Source organism: Protopterus annectens, chromosome 12.part0, assembly GCF_019279795.1.
Source record: "Protopterus annectens isolate FY-2018-M chromosome 12.part0, PAN1.0, whole genome shotgun sequence".
Taxonomy (NCBI): domain Eukaryota; kingdom Metazoa; phylum Chordata; order Ceratodontiformes; family Protopteridae; genus Protopterus; species Protopterus annectens.
Window position 1 is genome coordinate 609,286,597 of NC_056746.1, and position 20,563 is coordinate 609,307,159.

Here is a 20,563-nt window from a genome sequence, read left to right on the forward strand (position 1 = left end):
ACCTAAAACTGATCTATGTTGGACAACCTGTATCTCTCTGTCTTTCTATATATTTATCAATATATCTATTTATCTATCTACCTATATATAACAAAACATCAAAAAGAAAACCAGCACTTGGAAGTGTTAAACAAAACTTGTTTCGTACTCTGAAACTAGCCAACACTGAAACTGGTTTAACTTATGTTTCCCCTACTACAAACTAAGTAAACAAACAAATAAATAAACAGAATAAAATAATATTTGGAAAATAAATGTATTTTTGATAATGGTAAAGTTAAAGAAAATTTAAAATTTGATAGGCAACAATGATTGCAATGATTATAGTATTATTTTCTGCTTCATTATTTTGAACAATAATAAACAATTGCAAGATATCCCTGTAAATCAAAAATGTTTTGCATAGTCTTCCTTGATTATATTTTACTGGCTTTCAGCTTGTTGTGCCGCAATCTAAATTATTAATAGTTTTATAAATGAATGCATTTCATTTCCTTTGTTTACCTGTTAATCCCACTAAATATGTGTATAGTGTTTGTATGTATATATATATATATATATATATATATATATATATATATCTATGGATTCACTTCATAACACTGAAACTTCAAAATACTGAAAATGACAAAACTTCATAATACTGAAGACCAAAATACTGAAAGCTCAAAATACTGAATACTCAAAATACTGAAACTCAAAATACTGAAAACACATATTATGCATAAACTCAGCTTAAACAACATAAATCATAGCAATTTCTACTGCGTCCCCCACACCCCCTGCTAATTATATATATATCTACTCCAAGATTGCACTTAACTACACTATGTGCAATCTTGGAGTTGATATATTTAATTTGGGTGTGGTGTGTGGGGGCTATTTGGGTGGGGCCTGCATATATTTGGTAGAAATTGTTATGATTCATGTTGTTTAAGCTGAGTTTACGCATAATATGTGTTTTCAGTATTTTGAATTTCAGTATTTTGAGTATTCAGTATTTTGAGCTTTCAGTATTTTGGTTTCAGTATTTTGAGTTTCAGTATTTTGAAATTTCAATGTTATGAAGTGAATCCATATATATATATATATATATATATATATATATATATATATATATATATATGTTTAGCTTATACAGAGGAAACCCAAGCTCTGTGTTTTATAAAAAAATAGGCACAAAATGGCCAAATTTGACTCCAGATTACTGAATACCCTGAAATGGTTTTATGAGCCTGGTAAGACCAGATGGCAATGACTGCAATAAGTACTATTTGCGACCTGAAACACTAACAGTGACCTGATCCTCATCTATAGGAACAGATAACTCTCATTGTCAATGTGACAAAGGGAGTTACTGCCAGCCCAGCTAGCTGGAATTTTGTAAATAATTATATGCCTTTGATTCATAGGTTCATAGGATGATACTAGGCTAGCATAACCAAGAATTTCACCCATGTTCCCACAAAGTCAGCACCTGTTTCCCCTCACCAGCAGGGACTCAGGTGGGACCCCAGGCATGTATTGTCTGTTTCCCATCCAGTCATCCAGTTTCCTCTTAAAGAGGGCTAGAGAGATACTCTGCTTGATATAGAGAGGGAGTCTATTCCACAGATGGAGGAATTCTTGGGACACAAATCTATCCCACCAACAAGTTATATTAATGTCACAGACCAGGTTGAGGCCTTGCGTGCAGGTTGCAGAAGTGGAGTTTGACTTACGGATACTCCAATCAAGGCTGGGTCTGAGATGGTCTTGTATGCCAGACACAGGTCACGTCTGAGCAGACTGTATGAGACTGAGTAGATGGACAGGGCTTTTAGCCTATCTGTATAGGATAGGTGTTTGAGACCCTGGATTTCCTGGTCAGGAACCTCTGTGATCTGTCCAGTAGAGGGACAGGGTTTTTAGCTTATCTGTATAGGATAGGTGTTTGAGACCCTGGATTTCCCTGATGACAAGAAATTATGTCATTCTGTAAGCTATCTCAGCAGTAATATTTGAGATATTAATTTAAAAAGTCTCTTAAAGTGACAGAGCATTCTGTATTCGGTCTTGGACCTGACAAGAACCATTCACCACAACATCTGCCTTGCCCTCATGAAGTAAGTTTCCAGGTTATAGTAATTCTGTTAGATACAGTTAGGAATATAGCAAAGCTTAGTTTAGATATTTTTCTTTATTTATTTGAGACTGCACTGCAATGTTGTTTTAAATATTTCCTGTGGTTGTGAACTCCGATGTCACTGTGAATATATATATTTAGTATTGTCTTGTTCTTTTATTACTTATTATTAAATATATTTAAACATTTCATTGTGGCTGATCTTTGTAGAGATATTTAAGTTTTGAGAGTACTTGCATATTTATTTGGTGACACTGTGTGGGCCACTCCTAATAGCCTTACTCTTGGTCAAAGTACCATTTGTATTAGTATTAATATTACAAAGTAAGATTGGACACTGTTTGTTAAGGGCCTTAAAGTAGCTGATAAGGATTTGGCTGGTGGCAGTGATAACTACCTTATAGTCTGGGCAAAAGGGTGCATAGTGAGTAAACCTGTGTCAGCCTTTCCCAGGTGTGTGTGTGTGTGTGTGTGTGTGTGTGTGTGTGTGTGTGTGTGTGTGTGCGTGTGTCAGATACTTGGGCAGGGACACAAAGCACTGGTTGGACAGAGAGGGTGCTGGAGGTCTTGGCTTGGCCACTCAACTGAGATCTCAACTCTATAGCTGTGCCAGTGGGGAGTCTTATTGGGGATCTTGAGAAAGGTATAGAAACCATCCCTGGACTGACTGTGGTCTTTGTGTGCTCTTAAGGAAAATTACACTTGATGCAGAGAGCTGCATGTAGAAATACTGTGTGTATACTTGTAATCCTGCCAGTGTATATCCCCCACTGGTGCCAGTGGTGAGTATTGAGGCTCCTTGATTATTGGTCCAGTGGTGCGGCATCACAGTCAGCAAATTTTCAGCCACACCTCACGTCTGTTTAGACAAGTGGCAGCACTGACAGTTATGTGGTCTTGAAGCCCACAATACTTGCATATGTATGTAACTGCCCTAAAAGCAGACATTTAAAAATTGCACTAAAACTAAATAATCATCCTTCAAAAATAAAGTATGCAATTAATCTACTCAATAATAATCATGGCTGTGTATTAACAGCAATAACTGTTTCATTTTGAATTGTACCACAACATAACCATGCTGATGATTATGTTTAGGAGCTGGATTCATCTGCCTTTGGTTTATTAATTGATTAAAGTTTTTAAAGTATGAGAAGTTTCAGCAAACATGGTGAGTTGTTTCACATCAAGAAATGATGCTTCATCTGACCAGAAAACAACACTTTATAAGCCAATATAAATAGTAAGAGACCAATAATCATTCAGTTGAATTAAGCAGTTAACATCTAAAATGGATTACTCCCAACACAATGTCTTAAACGTACAGTTCTATTAAAATTTCTGAAAATCAAGTGATGTAACCCTCTAGTCTTCAACACCAGATTTAAGTGTGCCATGCCATTTAAACCATGTTATTTGTTAGCTTGCAGTAGAATTATGCAGCTAGCCACTGATCTTCAGTTCTGTTGTTAATATCCCCTCCTCGCAAATCTTCAAACAAAAGGTAAGGTATGTTTTTTGCCCCTGTTTTTATGTAGGGAAAACTAATCACTCATGTAGACAGTGAATATTGCAACATCAGTATAGTATTCATAAAAGGGATCACATGAAAGCATTAGCAAAGCACACTTCAACAAATGGTATTATGCATATATTTAAATTTTCTGTACTACAGGTTTTGTATGAAGATTTGCGTGGCTGGGATGTTAACAACAGAAATGAAGAGCAGAGGCTAGGTGGATAATTCTACTGCAAGCTGACAAAGAACATGGTTTAAATGGCGTGGTACCTTTAAAACCGGCGTTGAAGGCTATAGGGTTATGTCATTGATTTTTCAGTAGTTTTAATGGAATTGTATGTTTTAGAGATTGTATTGGGAGCAATTGATTTTAGATGTTAACTTCTTAATTCAACTGAGTGATTATTTGTCTCTTACTATTTATATTGGTTTTTGAATTGTTGTTTTATGGTCTGATGAAGTATCGTATCGGATGCGAAAGCGCTCACCGAAATATTAAATTTATTTGTTTTTATCAAAGTCGTGTTTTACTGCTCCTTCGTGTTTGCTGAAACTTTTACTTGTTTCTGTTGGATCAGCCTTTGCCTGCTGTACACACTTGTTTTTAAAGTATGAGAAGTGATGGATCCAATCATTTTAGGTTTACATGGATGAAAATCAAGTAGGGGCAGCATAACCATAATAAGTGATATTATACAAAATAGGAAAATATTTAAAAAAGTAAGAAGCATTATAATACCACAGGTAATTATGTAGTTCTGACAAAGCACTCTTATAGAAGGTATGTATAAATAAATGCACATACTTGACATCATTGCAATAAGCTGATATATCATACTTTGTTTTTTTGGATTTCTGTATATTATCTTTCTTGTTCCTCAATACCATTAATATGAAATGCCATCTCCTTGCTTATACTTCCTTGTTTTCTGAGCTGGAAGAAAATTAAAAGTGAAAATATATCATTGCATACTGACAACTGCAATCTGTTTCTTAAATTTAGCAGTTTTGTAAGTATTTAAACAAAAATTACTTCAATGTAAGAAACACAAATCGATTCATATGCACTTTTTAATCACACAGTTTCCCAGGGAGAAGATCAACACATGCAGGTTCATCTTTTGATCAGAACTCATATGATTACTACGAAGAAAACAATGGAAGAGAACACAGAAACTATTCACATCCAGAGGTTGTTCCTATGACATCATTTAAACCTGAACCTGCACAAAATGTGACATCCTATTCTAAGCCATCTGGAGGAAATGGAAATGGTATGTATTATAGCATCACAGTGACTAAAAGAAAGGAAGGATAGTAACCGCTTTTAGCTGTTTTCTGTCTAATATATGCACTTTATCTATCTATCTATCTATCTATCTATCTATCTATCTATCTATCTATCTATCTATCTATCTATCTATCTATCTATCCATCCATCCATCTATCTATCTATCTATCTATCTATCTATCTATCTATCTATCTATCTATCTATCTATCTATCTATCTCTTTGTGTGTGTTTGAGGAGGGTTTCTATTACCTCAGTTTCATTTGCAGTTAAAACAACCTGTGTTATGTCGACACAATTTGGTCAAAAAAAAAAAACAGATGGTTGACAGTTGTGAGACTGCATTACCCTGTATTTGGGGAATATGTCCCTTCCCAGGGATGTGTGATCTCTATGTTAGTGTATATAATTACAAGGTTGTGCAGCCTGCCCCCTGAAAAAAAAACACTTTTAGAGTAACCTCAACACGTGCACAAAAGTGTATAAACATTAGTGTGTTGATGTTAACTAAAACTTTAATTTAAAAAGTCCTTTACATCCAAGGGCAATAACCTAAAACCTTCTATCTAAAAGTAATTATAAAACATTATACCTAAAATATGCATCTGTATAATGAAAAGAAAAAGTAAATGTAAAATGTGTGACAACAAGCTATGTGAACAACAACCCATATGAAATGTGGTATGCCTGTATATGAAATATGGTATTCCTGTTATAAAAATGAATATAAGATCATAGTTAGCAGATCCAATCTTTTTAAAGTAATGTTTATGTGAAACCTTAGTAGTTATATTTTCCTTGAATAAAAGTATTTATTACATTATCTGTCTCCAAAAGTGATGTTATTATTTATATCTTTATAGTAGTTTTTGAACACTTCTAATATGCCCATTAAGTTACATGTACTCTTAACTGAGCTATCACTTTTATATTTCCTCTCATTAATAAGATTTTGATTGTTTATTTTTTCGATCTTACTGCTATTTTATGTAGATATTTGGGATTTACAGCATAAGATTGTAATTTCAATATTTCCAGGTTTATGACTACCTTATGATTCAGAACTTCTAAGTATTTTTGATTTAACTTAGTAATTTCATTATGTGCTACTTTGTTATTTGGTTTTGCATCCATTTTTATCTTGTCTATGTTTTTTGTAAGATAATGTCCTTCAAGAATGCAACTGCAGTCATAACATGTGGGTTGTCCTGCCTCAGGCAGCCCTCGGACGGCCGGATTCCAAAGTCTGGGTCCGACGTCGGCTGATGTCGCATTCTCTCCGACGTCAGTGCGGCTGGAGTATATAAGCATCAGCCGACGCCATTTTCTTCAGTCTTTCTTGCCGCGCGGTGCCCAAAGCAGAAGCAGTTCACAAGTGCCGGTCGGTCAGCTCCTGTATTCTACGATACCGAAGTCATCAAAAAAGCTAAGTACCCCATTGGGGATCTTTTCTTGCCTCAGCCGATGTCAGAAATTACTGAAAAAGTTAACAATTGTCTTTTTTGTGGTAAACAAATACCTCATAAGGATTTCCACTCTTACTGCCTCCCTTGCCTGGGCCCAGACCATGACGTCTCGGCCTGTGTAGCCTGTGCTCGCTTCAACAAGCGCACTCTCAGGCGCCGGGCGGAGTTCGCTGAAGATTTTTTCGGCGATAAATTTGCTTACACCATGCCGTCGGACCTTCCGACATCGCAAACTCCCAAGAAGCGAAAAGACCGGGACCGACATCCTCGGCCCGCGTCTACCACCGACTCCATGCCAAAACCTAGCGCGAGTGCTCCGGTTCCCTCTGAGACGGTCTCACCACCGCTCCGAACCGAAGACACCGCATTACTGATGACTCCGATTCCAGATATTACACCGACGCCAGTTATAGACTTTCCTCCGGATACTGAAACCGAGGAAATGCCCGAGACCATTGCTGTAGACAAGGCCACTCCTGCACGTGGAGCTGCCAGGCCTCCTATGGCCATGTCTATTAAGGCCTACACTAGGGCTAAGGCAGCCAGCAAAACAAAGCATATTGCTTCCAAATCCTTACCTTAGCCGACTCCGGAGACACAAATTATGTCCATGGCTGCTGATTTAATTTCCATGATCAGAGGTTCACAGGCCCATCCTGAGAGAGCATCCCAGCCTCCTCCTGATAAAAGGCCCCGGGTTGAACCCTCTGACCCTTCTCCTTCAGATGAAGACTCTGAGGGCTCTGTCCACTCTGATAGCCAGGAAGAGCTCTTCCAGACCTATGAGGACTCGGATGCAGAAGATTCCATACCTCGGCCTCCCCTCCTGAGGATATTTCCTTTGGGGAAGTTCTGCACACCATGAGGGAACATTTCAAGTGGCAGGGTCAGGAATATTCTGATTCTAGGAAACGCCTTAGGACTTTCCTTAAGAAGCCTCAGCACAGGCCCTTAGCTATTCCTCCTGTACTTGATGTTCTGGATGATTTGTATTCTGATTCTAGTGCTACCCCTGATTCTCTTCCTCCTGCTCCAGCCAAGCCAGACAGGTATTACAGGGTCCCAGAAACTCATTCCCATTTATTTAGGGCCCATACTGCTGATTTGGAAACTATTTCACAGGGGCCTAAAGGAGGTTTCAGCCTCCACCTCAAAAAATCCTTTGCCCTCCAACAGGGAAGCAAGGTCATTAGAGAGATGGGGTAAAAAGGTTTACACATCCACTACCTTATCTATGAGAGCTTTAAATTGCCTTTTTCATATGTTCCAATATCAGGATTATCTCTTAGAAGATTTACAAAAAACATTAGCTTCTCCTGATCCTTTAGACAGGAAGACTTTGCAGGAAGCTGTACATAACACTCAGCAAGTAAGCAATCACTTCCTGCAGTGTGGATATGATGCACTGGAAGCTTCATGTAGGGCAGCTATGACAGGGGCAGTGATGCGTAGACATGCTTGGTTAAAAGATCAACCTCTGCCAGATCATGTAAAAGCAAAACTTCTAGATGCACCTTTGGAAAAGAACAAGCTTTTTAGGGCAAATGCTAAGGATGTGTTAAAGACCATCAAAGAAAAAGCAAAATCAGTTCAGACTGTGAAAGATTTCCTCCAGGTTCAACCCCCCAGATTCAGTAGGAATTGGCCTTTAAAAAACTGGTCCTTTCCTAATCCAGAAAAGTTTCAAAGGGGTAAGAACAGACGTGGCCGAGGAAGAGGCCAATACAGAGGGCCTTACAGGGGACGACAATGGCAGCCAGGAAACCAAAGAAGTGACGCAGGGGTTTCACCTGCCCAACAACCACACACTCAATGACTTACCTCTACTACCGCCTACCAGGGAACAACTAGAAGCTCCCTTGGGCGGGAAATTATCTCTGTTTGCAGAAAACTGGCACAGACTGACAAAGGACAAATGGATTTTGGACATTATAGACCGAGGGTACAGGTTTCATTTTCATACCTTACCAAGAAAACAAGGCATGCCAAATCTACCACAACATCAAAGGGCAGAGGCTATCAAGCAAATCACTCTGCTGACTTGAATGAAAGCAATAGAAAGAGTTCCACAACAAGAACAAGAACAGGGGTTTTACTCAAGACTGTTCCTTGTTCCAAGAAAAGAATCTCAATGGAGACCAATACTGGACTTGTCCACATTAAACACCTTTCTCATAGTACCAAAGTTCAAAATGCTGACTCTACAGCAACTCCTTCCCATGCTGGGCAAGGAGTCATGGCTGATTACTCTGGACCTCAAGGAGGCATACCTGCATGTCCCTATCAGACACAGCTGCAGAAGATACCTCAGATTTCTTGCAGGGCCAGAGCATTATCAATTCTCAGCATTGCCATTTGGCTTATCTACTGCACCCAGAGTATTTACAAAATGCCTGGCTTCAGTAATTGCTCATTGCAGGCTCCAGGGTATACAAATTTACCCGTACCTGGATGACTGCCTCATACAAGCGGACGACAAATTGATGTTGACAAAAAACCTGGATTATGTCATACAATTACTTCAAGCTCTGGGATACACAGTCAACTTCCAAAAGTCAAGACTGCAGCCATCCCAGCAAATAATCTTCTTAGGAGCCAAACTAAACACAGCCTCTCAGATGGCTTACCTGACAGAAGACAAGCAAGAGAAATTAACTCAATACTTCAAAGGTTTAGCAAAACTCACCCAGATGACTGCAAGGAGATTCCTACAGGCCCTGGGTTACATGGCATCCTGCATTCTACTGGTTCCATTAGCAAAACTACACATGAGAAAGCTTTAATGGTACCTAAAAAGCATTTGGTCTCAACACAGCAACAACTTGGAGACAATCATACCACTCATTCCATGCCTACAAAAGGAATTCCTATGGTGGGCCTCGGTGAGCCAGGAAAACACAGGTATGTCATTCAAAAAACCACAGATAACACAGACCATGACTACAGACGCCTCAGACCTTGGATGGGGGCCACACATGGAAGGCAGGTGTATACAAGGACAATGGTCTCCAAAGGAAACACATCTGCATATAAACCAAAAGGAAATGCTGGCAGTAATGCATGCTATCGAGGCTTTTCAACACCAACTCCAGCAAGGACATTTAATGATACGGACAGACAACACCACTGTGATGTGGTACATAAACAAGCGGGGGGCACCCACTCTTACTCCCTTTGCAGACTGACAATGCAGCTTTGGGAGAAATCACTGAGTCTAAACATCCAGTTACAATCCCAGTTTGTTCCAGGAAAAGACAATGTGTTGGCGGACAGCCTAAGCAGGAATTTCACAGATCCACACGAGTGGAGGTTACATCCGAAGGCTTTCAGACAACTCACTTCGACATGGGGCAAGCCAGAAGTGGACCTATTTGCCTCTCACCTCAATCATCTTCTACCAAAATTTTGCACAAGGACTTACCATCCAAAGGCTTGGAAAATAGATGCCCTTTCATTCAACTGGAACTCCCTAGCAATCTATGCATTCCCACCTCTGCCACTGATGACCTCAGTATTACTAAAGATCAAAGCAGAGAAGCCCAAGGGAATCATAATAGCTCCGGATTGGCCAAGACAACACTGGTACCCACTACTACGGAGCATATGTCACACCAGGAGGTGGGCCCTCCCTCAGTGGCCTCTACTTTTGACTCAACACAATTTCGAAACACTACATCCCAACCTTCAGACACTGCAGCTAACAGCCTGGGAGATCCCATAAATAACTTCAGCTTATCTCTCTCCAAGGAAGTTCAGCGGATACTAACAGAGGCTCGAAGACCATCCACCAGAAAGGTTTACTTAGCAAAGTGGAAAAGATTCAGCAATTGGAATACCAGCAAGGGACATGATGCATCATTACCGAACATCCCACTCATCTTGGAATATTTGGCAGATATGTTACAGAGCGGCCTCTCATATTCTTCAATAAAGATACATGCATCTGCTATTTCAGCTAGATACAACACTGATCCTCCTGTTTTCTCTCACCCCTTACTAAGACAATTCCTCAGGGGAATCAAGAACATTAAGCCACCAAGAAAGGCCCCAGTGCCAGCCTGGGATCTCAATTTTGTCTTAGAAAAACTGACTCTACCTCCTTTTGAGCCAGCAGCTTCAGTTGACTTGCAATTTCTCTAAAGGAAAACAGCTTTCCTGTTGGCAATTACCTCAGCAAGAAGGGTTTCGGAGCTATAGGCCCTAATGGCAATACCACCCTTTATTATTTTCCACAGAGACAGGGTTTCATTAAGGACCAACCCTACTTTTATGCCAAAGGTGGTATCTAGGGTTTCTCTAAATCAAGCCATTCATCTGCCTGCTTTCTTCCCCAATCCTGAGAATAAGGGGGAAAGACTTTTGCATACCTTGGACATTCATAGACAACTTCGATACTACCTGGACAGAACCAAGGCCAGTAGGAAGTCTGAACAACTTTTTGTAGCTTACGCCCCTGCAGTCCAAGGAAAAGCAATTTCAAAACAGACTATTTCTAAATGGATTGGACATTGCATCAGATTCTGTTATTCCTTTCATGGGAAGACTGTTCCAGCCTATGTCAGACCACATTCCACCAGAGCTACAGCCACCTCTACAGCATTTTTAAGAGGGGTGCCTACAAAGGACATTCTAGAAGCTGCTAGATGGAGCTCCATGCATACATTCTCCAAACACTACAATCTCCCTCTATATTCCAGATCCAGAGCAGGCTTTGCTTCGGCAGTCCTGCAGGGTTTGATTGCCACACAATCTCTTTCCTAGAGCATACCTCCTCCCCCAGCTAAGCTATGGTATTCTACCCGCATGTTATGACTGCAGTTGCATTCTTGAAGGACATAGTACAGTTTTGTACCTACCATAAATGTAGATGTCCGATAGACATGCAACTGCAGTCGGGTTTTCCCTCCCTCCATACCCCTCTATGCTTAGGGTCCACTCCTATCCCCCTTACTCTTAGCTGGGGATATCTGTTATGGTGTATTTGTTTTATTGCTCATGTATTTATTTGGAATCCTGTTTTTGTCTTCCAATTTGATTACAGCCTTCCTTGGAGGGCACCTGGCATCTGGGGCAAGAAACACTGAAGAAAATGGCATCGGCTGACGCTTATATACTCCAGCCGCACTGACGTTGGAGAGAAATGCGACATCAGCCGACGTCGGACCCAGACTTTGGAATCCAGCCGACCGAGGGCTGCCTGAGGCAGGACAACCCACATGTTATGACTGCAGTTGCATGTCTATCGGACATCTACATTTATGGTAGGTACAAAACTGTACTTTCTTCATGTTTCACTGTTGCAGTCATTACATTTGGGTAATCTGCTGGCAGGTTGCCCTCAGTGGGCCTGATTAACAAAGTCTTGGGTCCTGCATCAGTTGCTGTCTCTTCTTCCATGACGTCAGGTCGTCAGGGGTATAAAACATGCAGCCGATGCCATTACATCAGTCTTTCTTGCCACGAAGTGCCCGAAGCAGAAGCAGTTCGCAAGTGCTGGTCGGCCGACCCCTGAAATTTTAATTTTCGACTTTCAGAACCAAAGTCTTCAACTAAACGCTAAGTACCCCATTGGGGAAACTTTTTCTTGCTCCTTACTGATGTCAGTAAAAGTTAATAATTGCATTACTTGTGGGAAGCAAATACCTCACAAGGATTTCCATTTGTACTGTATTCCTTGCCTAGGCCCTGATCATAACGTACCTTGTTGTCGGTTTTGTGCTAGATTTAATCAACGCACTATTAAACGTCGGTATATTTTTGCTTCTAAATATTTTGGCTCACAATTTAACTATCCAGAAATGACATCGGTTAGCAATCCGACTACCGGAATACCTAAAAAATGCAAAGAAAAAGACAGAGACAGGCTGTCGAGGTCCAAAACTGATGACAACGCTTCTCCTAAGCCAGTCGCTAGTTCGCTGGTACTCAGCGAAGCGCTTTCGCAGCCCCTGATGCCTGCTACTTTTGATTCGCAGGCCTCTACTGAGACCCATTCGGAGTTCGGTATGCCATGAGATGCTTTAAGTATTGAACCCGCAGATGTCTCCACCTTAGATGGGTCTGGAGCCACTGTGCAGGCACCGGCTTCTGAGGGTGTTTTCAGTCCTAAAGATTTGTATATTAAACACACGCCATCTTCAAAACTAAGGCCAAAATCTACTTCTATGTCTAAAAAAATGATACTTGGGCCACATGTGCAGGCCCCTATGCCTAAAAAACAAATGATCAAAATGACTGAATATTTAATTACCTTGATCAGGGGTAGCCAAACCCCTCCTGCTAAGAGGCCTAGGCAAGACATTGATTATGAATTTTCTGATCAGGATTCTATTTCTTCTGATTCTTCTACTGAACAGGATTTATCTATACCTACTTATGAGGACTCTGACACAGAAGATTCCATTCCTTCTGCTTCCCCCCTGAGGATTTTTCTTTTGGAGAAACTTTACATAGCTTAAGGAAATATTTCCACTGGGAAAGTCAGGATTTTTCTGAATCTAAAAAGAGACTTAGGGATTTTCTTCTTCTTCCTCAGCATAAGCCTTTGGCCATACCTCCTGTTCTAGACATTGTTGATGATGTTTTTTCAGAATCTAGTATGACTCCTGATTCTCTGCCTCCGGCCCCTATTAAGCCAGACAGATACTACAGGGTTCCTGACTCCCACAAATTCCTTTTCAAAAATCCTACTGCTGATCCTGAAACCATTTCTCAGGGTCCCAAGGGCATTAAGGCCTCAACTGCTAAAAATCCTACCCCTTCTGATAGAGATTTCAGGGCGCTGGATAGATGGGGTAAGAAGGTTTACACGTCTGCAACCTTGGCAATCAGGGCTTTAAACTGTCAATTTCATATGCTTAAATATCAACAGCAAATCAGGGACTACTAAAACAGAAAATGATGTTAATCTCTGGCTGTGTGGAAAATAAAGATTTGCAGGATTTATTACATTCAGTTGAACAAGTGGGAAAACATACTTTGCAATGTGGTTTTGATTTCTTGGAGGCCTGTTGCAGGGCTGCTGTAACTGGATCTGTGCTAAGAAGGCATGCTTGGCTCAAAGAGCAATCTCTGCCTGACCATGTTAAGGCAAAATTGTTGGATGCTCCTTTACAAAAGTACCGTCTCTTTGGTAATAAGGCTGAAGAAGTGTTAAAAAAGATGGAAGATAAAGCTAAATCTGTGCAAACTGTGAAATATTTCTTACAAGTGTAGCCTCCAAGATTTAGTAGGCACTGGCCTACTAAGAACTGGTCCTTTCCAGTTCCCTCGAGAACCACTCAAGTCAAATCCAGACATTTCAAAGGCTCCAGGTTTCAGTCACAAGGAACTTTTAGAACAAAGCAATGGGGTGCCTCCACCTCCAAATCTGGAAACAGCAAGGCACCTTCCTATGGCAAACAGTCTCAATGACATCTCTCTACAATCACCAAGCATTTACCTTTTAGCCGCCCCTTTGGGGGGAAAACTGGCACTTCATGCACAAAACTGGCAACTTATTACCCAGGACAAATGGGTTTTAAATATAGTATCCCAGGGATGCAGATTTCATTTCCACACATTGCCAATCCCAAACAGATGGCCATAACTGCCCCCAAATCAGTGGGCAGAGGCCCAGAAACAGGTTCTGTCCCCCATGAACATGGGGGCTATTCAACCAGTACCAGAAGAGGAAAAGGGACAAGGTTTCTATTCAAGACTTTTCCTGGTACCCAGAAAAGACAAATCATGGCATCCAATTCAGGACTTATCCACTCTAAACACATTTCTGGCTATTCTAAAATTCACGATGCTGACTCTTCAACAGTTACTACCTATGCTAGGCAAAGAAGCCTGGTTAGTAACTCTAGACTTAAAAGAGGCTTACCTGCACATCCCAATCAGGGAATCTTGCAGAAGATACCTCCACTTCAAAGCAGGCTACTTGCATTACCAGTTCTCTGCACTGCCCTTTGGCTTAACTACTGTGCCCAGGGTCTTCACAAAGTGCCTGGCACCAGTAATTGCATTTTGCAGGCAAAGAAATATTCAAATATATCCATACCTGGATGATTGTCTAATTCAGGCGGAAAGCAAGGACATTCTTTTAAAGCATCTGGCGTTTGTAAAAAGGATTCTAACTTGTCTAGGGTACACCATAAATGAAAATAAATCACAACTGGTACCCTCTCAAAAAATTACATTCCTGGGTGCAAGCTTGAATACAACTGCCCAGATGACTTACCTTATGCCAGAAAAGCAAATTAAATTGGTGACTTACTTCAAACAGGTGGCCACAAAAACCCTGCTATCTGCAAGACAAATTCTGCAAGCCTTGGGGTTCATGGCCTCCTGCATTCTTCTAATTCCATATGCAAGACTGCACATGAGGAAACTTCAGTGGTACTTTAAAAAGTTTATGGAGTCAACATTGTCACAGCCTGGAAGCAATGATTCCTATTACACCTTGCCTGCAACTAGAGTTCCTATGGTGGGCAGAGGCCTGCCACCAAAACAAGGGATTGCCATTCACTCCACCCCCTGCTGCCCAAACCATAGCTACAGACACATCAGACTATGCATTAGGGAATCATCTGACAGGAAAGTACATTCAGGGCAGATGGAACCCAAATCAAATGCACCTACATATCAATCAGAAAGAGATGCTAGCTGTTCAGAATGCACTGACAGCCTTCAAGGACTAGCTTCATCTAGGACAACTAATGATAAAGACAGACAATACCACAGTTATGTGGTACATAAACAAGCAGGGGGGTACACATTCCTACCCCCTTTGCAGACTAGCCTTGGCATTGTGGAACACGGCCTTCACCTATCAAATACAACTGTAAGCTCAATTCCTGCCAGGAAAGCTAAATACTCTAACAGACGAACTAAGCAGAAATCTTATGGACCCATATGAATGGAAACTGGAACCACAAGTTTTCAACATGTTGACACACAAATGGGGGAGCCCAGACATAGATCTTTTTGCCTCACCTCAGAACTGTCAGTCGGACAAATTCTACACAAGAATTCATCACAAAAAAGCTTGGAAAGTGGATGCTCTATCATTCAGCTGGAAAAATCTATCAGTCTATGCTTTTCCCCCTCTGCCTCTGCTCTCCAAAGTTCTACTAAAAGTCAGACAAGACAAACCAAAAAATGATTCAGATTGCTTCAGACTGGCCTTGCCAACACTGGTACCCACTCCTGCGCAATGTGTCACACCTTCCTCCATGGCACCTGCCTCAGACACCTTACCTACTGTCTCAGCAGAACTACCAAATTCTGCACACTCAGCTCCAAACTTTGAATCTTGCAGCATGGCTAATCAACTAATTTCACCTTTGGCATCCCTCAGCAAACCTGTGATGGATGTCATTTTGGAGGCTAGAAGGCCTAGTACTAGAAAATCTTATGCTGACAAATGGAAAAGATTCTGTGCCTGGAACCAATCACAAGGAATAAGCACAGCAATGCCCAATATTCCTCAGATTCTGCAATACTTAACTGAGATGCTTCACAAGGGCCTATCTTTTTCTTCCATAAAAATTCATGCCTCTGCCATTTCAGCTCATTGCAACACAGAACTTCCCCTCTTCTCTCATCCTCTTCTAAAGCAGTTTCTCAGAGGGGCCAAAAATTTAAGACCTCCCAGGAGAGCACCAACTCCTGCATGGGACCTCAATTTTTTTTTGGAAAAAACTCACTCTCCCTCCTTTTGAGCCAGCTGCTACTGCAGACCTAAAATTTCTCTCCTGGAAAACAGCTTTCCTTTTAGCAATCACTTCAACTAGAAGGATTTCAGAATTACAGGCTCTTATGGCAGTGAAGCCTTTCATTATTTTTCATCGGACAGGGTGGCTCTCAGGACCAATCCATCTTTCATGCCTAAGGTGGTATCCAGTGTGGCTCTTAATCAGACCATTCATCTGCCAACTTCCTTTCCCAATCCACAGAACAAGGGTGAGCAGATTCTGCATTCATTGGATGTACACAGACAACTTAGATTCTACTTAAACAGGACAAAATCTGTAAGAAAATCTGAACAGCTACTGGTGGCATTTGCTGCAGGGGCAGAGGGAAAGGCTATTTCAAAGCAGACTATTTCCAAATGGATAAGCCATTGTATTAATTTCTGCTATATGCACCATGGTAAACCTATCCTCAATGGGATCAGATGTAATTCCACCAGGGCTGCATCTACCTCTGCAGCCTTTTCAGAGGGATTCCTACCAGAGACATTATAGAAGCTGCTACCTGGAGCTCAGTTCATACATTCACCAAGCATTACCATTTACCTTTTCTCTAAATCCAGAGCAGGCTTTGCCACTGCTGTCCTGCAGGGCCTTATAGCTGCTCCTAATGCTGTATAATTCCATCCTCCCAACCATAGCTTTGGCAATCTACCCAAATGTAATGACTGCAACAGTGAAACACGAAAAACATAGTACAGTTGTGTACACTTACCATAAATGTAGATGTTCGAGTGTATTCACTGTTGCAGTCCTGGTTACCCACCCTCCAGCCCCCTGTTTTTCTCTTACTATACCTCTCCTTTCTTTTACTATGCTTAAAAGCCTTTTTGGTGTATTTGCTTTTGTTTGGAGGTATATTTTTTGTGTTTTAAATTATATACACACACATATATATATATATATATATATATATATATATATATATTTTTTTTTTTTTTTTTTTTGCTCCCCTTTTGGCGGCACCTGACATCTGGGGCAAGGAAAACTGATGTAATGGCATCGGCTGCATGTCTTATACCCCTGATGACCTGACGTCATGGAAGAAGGGACAGCAACCGACGCAGGACCCAAGACTTTGTCAATCAGTCTGACTGAGGGCAACCTGCCATGAGATTACCCAAATGTAATGACTGCAACAGTGAATACACTCAAACATCTACATTTATGGTAAGTGTACACAACTGTACTTTTCTTTGTCCCACTCCTTCCTTTTTTTAAGGTACTAAGATTTTATTGTACCATATATATAAACTTTAAAGGTGTCCCATAGTATAGTATCAGTCACTTCACCATTATCATTTTTTTCAATAAAATGTCTATTTCTTTCATTATCCATTCCCTAAAGTCTTTTAACTTAGTTATGTAAGCAGGAATTATCTGCAGAAATCTTAAATCATCTGTATGCGTAGTTAATTTAAAGTTTATAGTATTATGGTCTGAAAGTGGACAAGTCATTATAGAGAGTGTATAACTGCGGTGGTGGTGCTGCAGTAGCACTGTCGCCTCACAGTAAGACGTTGTCCCGTTCGATTCTCAGCTAGAGCGTCTTCTGTCTGGAGACATGCGTGAATGGGCGTACCTTCATTGAAGGTTGTGCATCAGGGCTGGCAACTCACCACGTAAAAATCTACTGCCAATCATTAGCGGACCGGAGTTCCGCTGTGACGACCCCTAACCAGGAAAAGCCAAAAGATACAACAACTTATTTTAGAGTGTATATTATTTGATACAAAGACCTTATCAATGTTTATGTACCAAACCGATATGAATAGTGAACATAGAATAAGGAATACTGCTCTCTTAGACCATGTATATCTTTAAGGTTCATCTGGTTTGTAAAGTCATTTAACTTCTTGGCTTGAGATGTTAGTTTTTTTTTTTTTTAGAAGAATCATTTCCTGATAATAGGCAGTTAAAATCACCTATTGCTATAATTTCCCCTTTTGCATTTAAAGTAATCAGGTCCAGATATTTGTCAACATATTTAGTACTTAGTCCAGTATCCAGTATGTATTAATCAAAGTATAATACTTCCTATTGATTTCCAAAATAACCATGCTTAGCATCCCATCTTTATCTGAAATTGTATCTATAATTCTTGGCATAGTATGAGTATTTTTCCATAGAATAAGAGTGCCCCTTCTCTTAGTCCTAAAACATGAATCGGCCAGAATGGTATAGCTATTAAATGAGTATTTTTTAATAGATGAGGTTTCCTGTAAAAAGATGATCTGGGCTTTAAGCATTTTTATATATTTAAGCAAACCAGCTCTTTTGACATTATTGTTCAAACCATTAATATTTAATGATAAACATTTATAAGCCATTGACTATAATGTGTATGTTGTTACTGAAAGACCTTTCTTCCATGTTGACTTGAAATCTATTGAAAACGTACTTATCATAGATGCATAACGTGTATTAGGCACTAGTTTCAAAAACCTAAAACTATTTAGAAACACATACATGAAACATAAAGTTTCTGGTTTAGTTAAAAACTTGACTAAACTATCCGTCCACTACCTCTCCAACACCAAAAGACACAAATTATCCATCTCTGCTTAGAATATAGTATAAAAACAAAAAAGAAAAGCATTATGAAAGCAACTAAAGAAATCTGAATCCATGAAATAAACATCAGAATGAGAGTGTTCAATATAACTGAAGCTATATGAATATGTCACATATGATAATAGCACATCTAATAAGTAGATATGCCAGAAATACACATCAAATCATAGTATGTATAAACATTACAAGCTGAAGGTTAAGAAGATTTTCAATATTTCCAAGACTTTTCAAGAAACATCAGATGATTTAACCATTTTGTCAGTCATCTATCTAGTATTTTTCATGTAAGGATCTGTTGAATATATGTATATAACACTTATTACAACATAACTATTATATTTTACATTTATACACATATTACTCATATGCATTAAAAAAAGGCTCACAACCCTCTGTTTAGTTACTAAAGGTTTAGTTATGTAATATAAGTCTGATGTTAATATGCATAATGAGTTTTCTAATGCAGCTCCTAGTTCACTTGATGTCATTTAGTTACTAATAGTGTCAGTGAATCTGCAGAATCTACATCTATAAATGAACAAAGGTATTTTCAAAGGAGTCAAACACTTCCATCAGAACTAATCATTTACCATTTAAAGTATCTAAGTGAAGGATAACAGAATTTCAAGAGAAAATAATTCTAAATACAACCATTTAACAAGTTCAAAAGGTTAAATGATATAATCACTGTTGTTTCCTCAGGCTCCAGCTTCATAAACTTGCTAAAAAGTATCTAAATAGGCTCATACACAACAGAGGTTGTCTGTAGTGAGGAAAAAAAGCATTTTTGCCAGGAAATTCAAGTCCTGAAGCTTTTAGAGTTGCACTCGAGCTGCCTTGTTAGTGCATGTCATGAATCTCCACAATGAGAACAGTCACACAGACCACCAGTTACCTCACAAAACATCAACATCATGAAAAAATTAACCCTTTCATATAAAAACAGCTATTTATAAAAAAAAGAACCTAGTATATATATATATATATATATATATATATATATATATATATATATATATATATATATATATACTTATATTTAGCTATCTATAAAACACTATTAAAGTACTGTATTAATGTTTATATAAATCTAAATAAAGTGTCTAAAACATCTAGTTAGAAACACTAATCAGAAACACATTGTTACCTCACCACTGACCCACTAGAAAAAATGCACTTTGGTATTTAGTCAAATTATACTATTGCTGAAGAATTAGAAGACATATATCATTTGTAATTATTTAAAAGGGAAAAGTATGTAAAGTACTTATAATGGGGAAAAGAGAGAAAAGGAACATTAGTAACAAAAAAGAATAGGAAGGAAGAAGAGAGAGAGAGAATGTTATTTAAATACTCAGTACTATATGTAATTAGAAGAAATAGATATAGAAAGGAAAAGAGAAAGTTAATAAAGATGATTCACATTACCTTATAGTATAGAGATTTTCCAGAATTAAATATGTTATGATTCATAAAACAAAGCATTTAAAATTAGAAGGAATTTGTTCATTTGTCCCTTAGTTTCTTAGTATTGTGTGCTCCTTCCTTCACAGATCATCCATTTTTTGTTGTCTGTCTCTTCAAACTCTGGGATGACCATTCCATTTCTTCTATGTCTGACAGCATTTTCTAGTTTTGGATAAATTCTACTGCTTCTAGTAGGGAATCAAAGATCTTCACTCCTTCTGACAAGGCGATTTTTATCCTTGCAGGAAAAATAATTTGAGCTTTAATGTTGGCTTTTTTCAAGGACTTAATTAGAGGAACACACTCCTTTCTTCTAGATATGACTTAGAGGTGTAGCCGTTGTCAAAATGAATAACTTTTTCACCCATCTTGATAGGGGAATTAG

At 39.3% G+C, this 20,563-nt stretch overlaps 1 protein-coding gene across 3 annotated transcripts in view; it reads left to right on the forward strand.

Moving 5' to 3' along the window:
- The window catches only part of TMC5 (transmembrane channel like 5), a 1,577,296-nt gene that overhangs the window by 533,009 nt on the left and 1,023,724 nt on the right, over positions 1 to 20,563 (forward strand). For all 3 annotated transcript variants that reach the window (XM_044089737.1, XM_044089736.1, XM_044089738.1), the window contains one exon: positions 4,728 to 4,918. In XM_044089737.1, coding sequence (XP_043945672.1) covers positions 4,728 to 4,918 — 191 coding nt within the window. The remainder of the gene's footprint in view (positions 1 to 4,727; positions 4,919 to 20,563) is intronic.